This window comes from Ascidiella aspersa, chromosome 2 (assembly GCF_963924565.1).
Source record: "Ascidiella aspersa chromosome 2, kaAscAspe10.2, whole genome shotgun sequence".
Classification (NCBI taxonomy): domain Eukaryota; kingdom Metazoa; phylum Chordata; class Ascidiacea; order Phlebobranchia; family Ascidiidae; genus Ascidiella; species Ascidiella aspersa.
The window spans coordinates 38,308,755-38,318,173 of NC_139448.1; the positions used below are offsets into that span (position 1 = coordinate 38,308,755).

The window sequence follows — 9,419 nt, forward strand, 5'->3', positions numbered from 1 at the left end:
CAGTGTTAACTGATGTGCTGTAGCCGTAAAAATAATAGCGTATACGTTCTTTTTAAATTTAGTCTTAAATTTATAGAATATGAGCAAAACTATACCCAACGAGTTAATTTATAAGTCTTCGTTTATGAAAAAATTATATTTTTTTATAATCTTATTTCTCCTTTTGGTGCTTTGTGAACCTAAACATTGAACGTTTATTTTTAAGTAACATATTTGTGCGGTTGGGGCCGGAATTAAATTATTTTAATAAAATTGGATTTAAAAATATGGCTTGAATGAAATACGTGGTTTATTGTACAGCTACGAACTTCTGGATAGAGCAGCTATCACAACAAGTTTAAAACTAGACGGGGTTACGGTTGTTGTATATTTTGTCAGGGGATGTTTTTTAGGGCTTATTTTCATGGGTGGTTCAATAATTGGGTCATTATAAATATTTACAAGGTTGTCCTTGTAATATTATATATTACACTTTGTTTTGTTGATTGTTGGGTGCATATTAAGTTTCCTCGAACCAGATATGCGCCGAAAATTTCCTGCCTTCACAGTTCATCTACGACCTTACAAATGCAAAGTTAGTCAAGGTATAAATTTTCTGTTTTTTTGTAAAGACTATGCTCCTTTAATAGACAAATACATACCCCAAAACTTTTCCTTGACTTGTTTCTGCAAGCAAATACATATATGGGCTGAAAATTCCCAGCCTTTTTCCATGACTTTACTGATGCGAAGGAAGCAGTTTACTAACGGATACAATTTAGTTCTTCAAGTAAAAACTAAGCATAATTGCGTAATAGCACAAATATATATGCGTAACAAAATAATATTTGTTTTAACGATTATTGGAATACAAACCCACTAGGCTGCACTACACCGAAATTCCAAGAACGAGTCTTGTTCACAAGATATTGCTACCGTTTGATAGGGGTGTCGAATTATGTAAGGATGTGGTAATGGTCGAAAAAATTAAACTCTAACCTATTTGTCAGATTAACTTAGAGGAAGGCAAAAACGGTTCAGGTTTTTTCAAAATATTCGCTTCAGTTCCTGTTCAGTTCTTTCAAATCCTGCAAAAAACGGTTCAGGTTAGGTTATGGTTCGGGAAAAATGGCTCAAAAGCGGTTCATAATGTTCCGGTTCGGTTGGACTCCCTGGAAGAAACGTATAATAAAGTGAATAAAAACTATACATTTTATAATTCGACACAGTGTATACGCATTATCTACATCAAATCTATTCATCAAATTTATTTTTCATTCCTCAATTACCTCGTCTTTATTGAATTTAATGCGCGGGAATAATAAAAAGGCGAGGCCATATATAAAGTTCCACTCATCGTATAACACAGGGAAGGGGCTTTTAATAAAATACGCTGCTGCTGTTGTTGGCATTAAACATTACACTTTTGCCTAAGAATTTCCGATGGTCTTCCTTTTGTCGCCCGAATTCGCTCGCTTCCTTCCAAGGTTGTAGTAAGAGGTACTAAGAATATCAAAGCCCATACAGAAGTTTAAACGTTTCGAATAACACTTTATTCATTTTCAACATAGCTAGCTAGTTTATAGCTTTGGCAATTTATTTAACGTTTTTATTTCAAGATAATGGTGCATCTCATGAAGGAAATTTATCCGACTGCAAAACAAAATCCCAAGAAGGGTGGGTAGACAAACAAAGGGGGTTGTTGTGTTTGTAAACGAAACAAACAAACAAAGTAACGTGTTTCTCCTAATGATTCTTTCTTTTCATTCATAAAAATGTATACATCAAAAGCGTTAGTTAGACGGTTAGAGCAACATGCCAACTTTCTTGTACTTAGATAACTTCGCTGGTGTCTCTCCACCTTTTGGCTCAAATGGGCCACGAAGACCAGATCGACAGTCCCCGATATAAATGCGTGGTTTCACTCGACGTCATCACCAACATCGCCAAGTAAGTTGCCTGAACGCAAAATTTAACTATTTCTTTCACAGAAATATCACCTTAACATTTTCGTTTTTTCATTGACAACTATTTCACATATTTTATTTCTTTATGCTGTTTATTTTACTGGATTTTATTCTTTATGCTATTTATTTTGTAAAACTTTATTTACAACTAAATTTACTTAAAATTCACCTTAATTGTTTTGCTTTAGGTTTTTTTTTTAGATTTATTAAAATTATTTATTTTAATGAACAATTACTTTTTTGGTTCTTATCTTATCTCGCAGAACCGTGAGTTTCGATGTCTTGCAATATCTCTACGATTTCGTATGATGCATCCCTGCTATGACGTCACAATGATGCATTACCGCGTCACAATCTCCCAAAGTGTGGTGTGAGTAATTCCTTACCAAGTTGTTTTTCTTCCTTCACTGCCTGTGTTACATTTCCATTTATTCCAATAAAATCTCTACTTTCAATGAGTTCTGTTCCACTTTAGGTTTGCATGGGGCACCCAGTTCTTAAGTTGCTAAAGTTTGTGTAGAAAGTTTCTTTTTTGGAGAATCGTGAGATTTCAAGCAAGAAACATATGTTCAACTTGCTCTAAGACAGTTGCTTTTAAAGTAAGTTTTTATTCTTGTTTTTAGTTAGTAGTTACAACACTTTTTGCTCTGTTTCCTAAATTTATATAATAAAATTATTTTAAAATGTTTGTGGACTAAAACGTTACGATTTTTTTGAAAATAAATCATTAAATGACTGAAAAGGCGTAAACCATTCTTAACTATGAAAAACGCCGATAAATATAAAAAAGCTGGATACAATGAAAATTAAAATAATCTATTATTTTTTTGCGAGGGCATTAGCTTAATAAATGCCAGAAAAATACCTGTATTAAGATTTTAACTCACGATCCTAGCCCTTTAAATATATTTATTCCTGGAAGCAGACGCGTAGCGCGGCCGTTTTAAAGGGATCAGCAAACTGAAATCACCTAGTCCTTTCGGGGTGTATGATATAAACACCCCTAGCTGGTACGGGCGGAGACTGAAACTTTTACGTTTCGTATATTCTAGAACTGAAAAAGGCGATTTGTAGGAGCTTAATTAAAACATTGTCTGTTCGACGCTAGAAAAACGCAGGAAACTGCGAACTCCGCACCTGGCATTGCACGTTAGTCGCTCGCCTAATAACGCTTGATTGACGCTTAATTATTAGGCGAAGGTTATCGCGAGACGTAATTGGTCGCCCGAAAAACGCTGACACTGCACAACAAAAGGCTATACATTTAAAGGAAGCAGTATAAATGCAAAACCTCGGCCTGTTACAACTGCGACGACCGAGCGATTCTTTTCGAGATGAAGGCAAATAACAACGTTCAATAGAGCGACTTGCGGCGAAGAGCGCTTGACCGGCCCAACCCTAATGAACGTACAGGGATATTAACTACTTCGTGGATGATATTATACGGAATACAAAAAAAAAAGTTTAAAATGTACATTACTGTAGCGTACACGCCTGTTTTGTCTACCTCGTTGAGAAGTCTGTTGGTTATATATATATATATAAAATATCTTTACGTTATCAGGCCTGATTACTTGAGTCGGTGACAGGCGAAATGCCAGGTGAAACAACGATAACGAGCGGTGATTAAGCACCGACCTGTCATCGGTGCCAGGTGCAATGTTGCCGATGTAACATCACAGCAATTAGGGGTTTAGTTTTGTGATCGTTGTTTACTGAGATTTCAAAGGAGAGTGTCTAGACTTCTATTGCAAAAACCCAAACGAACTCATTTCGATAAATTTCAATCTTATTAAAGTAACAGTATTTTCTTATCCTGAGTAATATTTTGATTTGCAAATTATAAAAAGCAATGAAACTGTTTTAGCAGAAATTAGGGTGAAATACGTGGCGTTGCCCAGCAGGTTAATTAAATAAAGATATTCCAGTTTAATTTAAGCTGGTAAATGACTAAAGATGTTGTAACAGCGATGTAAATTAATTACACCTACAATAACCACGATAGTATACCTAATCTACCTGAATTATGTCTGGTTGAACAAAATGAAACAATCCATCATACTGTGGACTCTTTCTCACTATTACACATTACATTGTAACATGTTAAATGTGCTAGCCTCGTGTTTCACCCGATGATAATGAAAAATAAATGTGACAGTCAGGGTACACCCAAAACTCAATGTTACGGATAGCGTAAGATATTCTTCAGAGGCATAAATATTGCGAAAAATTTGTTCAAGTTGCATAACACTTTACTTATGCATAAACGTTTGCACTACGTGTCAGTAAATAGAAATTTCAAATCATGTGATGTGTTTTTAAGCTTCACGCGGTTTTAATCACTGTTGTGCTTCCCCAGGTATAGATTCGTCCACAGCTTGCAAGCCTGGGTTTGGCTCAGTTTATTACAGGAAGCTGAACAAGAAATGGACGCGACACACCGTGACGTGAGTCATTACGGTAAGGCTTGCTGAGGTTAAGCTACCATCGGAGCCAAAATGTGAATCTTAAATGAACCCAATTACCTCGCGGCACCCTTGAGCATTCCAAATGGTACCCCAGGGTGCCGCGGCGCCCCGGTTGTAAACCCAAATCAACCCAAATATATTTAAAGCAGATTAATTAAATAAATGACAAGTCCTTTGTTGGAGACACACTGTTGTGTTACTCGGCAATTTTTTCAGCAAAATATCAACAAAACTTTATTTTATTAGAAATTTCAGTTTTATATAAAACTGTATTTTAACGAAAAATATCACGTTTACATAAAAGTTTGTTTTCTTGCTTAAGTAAGATTTTCCATTGGGCACTTGACAGGGTTTTTCGAGGAACCAGAGCCCCTAGATGTGCGGGGGGAGGGGGTACTGCCGACCCTCTGAAAGTGGGGGCAACTATTCCTGCAGGTGGGTTAATATAATGCTTTGGTGCCTTTTTCTGGAATGTATCTAGCCAACATATCATTTTACGACCGATAAGCAGGTTTCTTAGTTCTAGTTCGTTTTTAATTCATGACGACCCTGGTCAACGTGAACTCAAAAGCATTTTCGGGGCCTCATTCAAATTTTTAGAACCCTGGCTTAAGTGTAGCGCTTTCATAAAAAAAGAAGTTTTCTCGCAAAAAAGGTTTTGAGATTAAAACGAGTGATATTAAACCAGAGTTGATTATTTATTTTTTCCAAGTTTTAATAATTTTATTTAATTTTTCAAAACCACTTTTATTGCCAAGCTAGTATCTAAATGTAAATATATGGCGCCAAATATAATACAAAACTAAACACTTCCCGGTGTATAAGGAGCATCGCTATACGTTTAAAGACAGGAAGCTTTGATGGAAAACCTAGTCAGAGAGTCTCTATAGGCTCGCGTGGTAAACAATGGCTTACACTAAGGTAGCTTTTCCCTATTCCTAACACTGGGCATAATGGTTTTATTTTGTGAATCCTAATGCTTTCACTTATATTTTTTATTGGCTTGTGCAAAAAGAATCACAAGATTTTAAAATAATATATGGTTATATTGTTAAAATGCACACATCACATATATTATAAATGAACATAGAGACTACAATTTAATACAATTTGAACGACAATATTTACACTCACTGATAAACAGAAAAATAAAACGATGGTAATTTCTGATTATATATGCCATAAATTAGCATGAAGATTTCGCAATATTTTAAAGTTTGTGAGGGGTGATTTAGTCAACTTTCGTGTGTTTATATGGTTTCCCTTGATTCAAATGGTACATAAGTGGTCCATAATTACTATATATTTTTTATTTTTGGACTTAAAGTTGATTTTCTGCTATGACATTCCCTTCTTTATTTCTGCTTAAGGCAGGAATCTTACGTTTTTTAAGTTTCTCCAATCGAACAGTGCATCTTTCTATCAATGTGGAGTAAAGCAAGGGGTTCAATGCACTGTTAATGGGAAGCAAAATACCAGCACTAATAAGATAAACATCATTGGGTAGTGGAACACCAGAAACAGCCAAGTAAGCAAGCACACACATTGGGATCCAGCAACAGAAGTCAGTAATAAGCAAGCGAGAAATACGTTTTTGCATTTTGCTGTTTGGTTGTTTATTTCTAGATTTAGCCATTTTGTTACTTTCTATGTAAATAAGTATGTAAGCCACAAGCATGAAAATAAACAGAAGAAAATTGAGTGTGATAAGAAACACAGAATATTGCCAAGAAGCGTCATTTGCAGAGGCGAACAGTCTGGGCATGCAAACACTAGTTTCACCATAATAACCAAATATTCCTTTTATCGGTTGATTGGGAAAAGTATTGCTCATTAGCAGAGTGACGTCATGCCAATGAAGTGATGTCATGTTATGTGGTTTTATTTTATTGACCAAATCAACCATCTTTTGTTTAATGACTTGATCAGTTTTAAAAAATCTACTTGAAAACCAAACATGAGAAACAAAATATCCTGAACTGTAATCAAACAAAGGCAGAAGTGAAAATAAAATTGCAAACAGCCAAACACATGCACATGAAATGTAAATCCCCTTTAGCTCCATGGTTCTAGTGATAAATGGCTTGTAAACTGCTGCAAGTCTAAACGCTGTCATGACAGCCATGGTACCCGAAGAAGCCATGGTAGCTACAACACACAACACCCCAAGAATGGAGCAAGTGCTACTTGTACGCCAAACTGCGTCAAACGAGCAATATTCCCCAGAAAACTGTAAACCTTTTATGCTTATTGCAATAAGATAAATGCCCATGAAAAAATCAGCAAGTGCCAAACTAAGCAAATGTATGTAGGTGCTTTTTGTGAAGTTATCTGCGTTCTTGTTATTTACAATGTCCCTTATAGTAATAACAACAACCGCTAAATTCCCGATGCCAGCCACCAACCCCATTAACCAGAAGAAAGCTCTGTAAACAGGGTTAGCGATCATTTCCTTTTGATTTGAGAAAATGGAACTTCGCTTACTTATGGGCGGGCATTCGTCACTTCCGTCCGAACATTGAGGGAATCCATCTTCAACCAAGTTGATGTCGACCGACAGGGGCTTTCCATTGCGACAGTAAAACCTCGTTTCACTGCATCGTGTCGTATCCTCGTCCGATCCGTCGTCGCAGTCTATTATTCCATCACAAAGGTTGTTGACGTCGATGCTGGTGAGCGGTCCACTAGCGCAATTGTGACGCTTGGGGCACATTCCACGTACGTCGCACCCTGAAACATTCACCCCCTTACATGCAGCTATCAAAAGAATGCACTCCACATCGCAAAACTTTGGTCGAGGCTCACAACCATTACATTCATCTTCCATGTTGTCACATTCAGGTCTGCCATCGCATTTAGTGGCGCGTACGGGGGGTGATAAGAAGCCAGTGTGGCAATACATGTGATCCACTTCACCATCATCCTGAGCTAGTCCGCAATATTTCGTGTTGGATTCTCCTACACAACTGACTTCTGGGTTACAAAGCACTTTGTCCATATCCACGCAGTCCGTTTCATTGCGGCAATGCATTTGGTTGGGAGGGCAAGCGTATCTAGCTTCGCCCAAGATATCATGGCAAACTGTTTGGTTGTCGCACAAACATTCATCGGAAAGATCGTAGCAGTCTGGAACCCCATTGCAAACTTGCTGTTGAGAAACAACCAGTCGTTTGTCCAAACACAAGAAGCAAACGAATTGTCCATCAACGAAGCAAACATCTGACTTATCAGCGCATTGAGGTTCATCGTCGTAAATGTTTATCTGCGGTAAAACGCAAATTCCTCTTCTGCTTATTCCCAAACATTTCAATCCCAGACCGGTTTTGATTTCATCATCATTGCAACTAACCATGTTGTTGCAATATTCAAAGGTGGGAAGAAGATTACCGTTAATACATCGTAACAAACTTGTGTGCGTTCCTTCCCCACAAACCCACTGTCCATTCCCACACACCCTGTCTTTCACCCTTCGCACGGCCCCATAAGTTGGCGGCAAGTCGTCTTGTTGTGAATAGCTTGAAACTTAGTTTTGCTTGTCTCGTTAGAGCAGTGAGATGATTGGCTGATGTTTGTGGGTGCTACGTCAACATACATATTATCGCAAGGCTCCTTTCGTCCGACGCACTGGATCCTACCGTCAGCCACTTGTTGCTGGCAAGCTCTGCAAAACCACTCGTCGCTGCCGTCAAAGCACTGGGGCCAATCGTCACATATCATTTCCACTGTAACACACTGAAGCCCATCGTTGCAATGTACTGCGCCACTTGCACAACTGCTGCAGTTCGTCTCATCACTCTTATTGTAACAATTCGTCCACCCATCGCACCACATCATTCCTAGAACACACCGCATCCCATCATTGCACATTTTCGCTCCTAAGTTGCAAGTTGTGCAGTTCCATTCATCACTCAAATCCAAACAATTATTCCACCCATCGCACAGCACATTTGCGCGAACACACTGCTTCCCATCATTGCACATCTTTGCCCCTGGTATGCAAGTTGTGCAGTTCGTCTCATCGCTCCTATCGGAACAATCGTTAAATCCATCACACCACTTGCTGGCGCGAACACGCTGCTTCCCATCATCGCACATCTTTGCTCCTCCATTGCAAGTTGTGCAGTTCGTCTCATCACTCAAATCGTTACAATCCGCAATCCCATCGCACCGCGAACTGGCGTGAATACACTGCTTCCCATCATCGCACATCTTTGCTCCTCCATTGCAAGTTGTGCAGTGCGTCTCATCACTCAAATCGTCACAATCCGCAATCCCATTGCACCACCAACTTGCGCGAACACAGTGCTTCCCATCATCGCACATCTTTGCCCCTCCATTGCAAGTTGTGCAGTGCGTCTCATCACTCAAATCGTCGCAATCCGCAATCCCATCGCACCACGAACTGGCGTGAATACACTGCTTCCCATCATCGCACATCTTTGCTGCTCCATTGCAAGCTGTGCAGTTTGACTCATCACTCAAATCGTAACAATCGATACCCCCATCGCACCACCAACTTGCGCGAACACAGTGCTTCCCATCATCGCACATCTTTGCCCCTCCATTGCAAGTTGTACAGTTTGTCTCATCATCAGCATACCAACAGTCCCTACGCCCGTCGCAAACTTCAGTTTGGTTGATGCACTTCACATCTGGCCAGCTGCATTCGAACTGGTCCTTAGAACATCTTGCTTTTACTCCAACGCACAAGACAAGCAACACACAAGCAAAAGCAAACATTCCCAACTGCATTTTACCAACTTATAGTGTGCAATATCTTGTTTTAAACTGCGCATGTGCAAATACAGAGGTTTAATCGGCGTATAATATTAAGGAATGTTCCATAACTAAAATTTAGCAATACACCAAAAAGCCATAGCAGACTCGCCGAATCTGTCGATCTATGATGCAAGCAGAGCAAGCCAGAAAAACAACTGGCCTGCAGTGAGGTTCGAATTCACGACCTCCGGTCAAGCCGGGACCGTCGCTCTACCAACTGAGCTAT

General features: G+C 38.9%; 1 protein-coding gene across 1 annotated transcript; it reads right to left on the minus strand.

Moving 5' to 3' along the window:
* Positions 1 to 5,578: 5,578 nt before the first annotated feature.
* On the minus strand, positions 5,579 to 9,166 carry LOC146165634 (uncharacterized). The gene is made up of 2 exons (XM_083380990.1): positions 8,050 to 9,166; positions 5,579 to 7,915 (listed from the first exon to the last, which is right to left on the minus strand). Exons 1-2 carry the CDS (start codon positions 9,164 to 9,166, stop codon positions 5,736 to 5,738), a joined length of 3,297 nt encoding a protein of 1,098 aa, XP_083237116.1. The 3' UTR covers positions 5,579 to 5,735.
* Between the last annotated feature and the right edge of the window lie 253 nt (positions 9,167 to 9,419).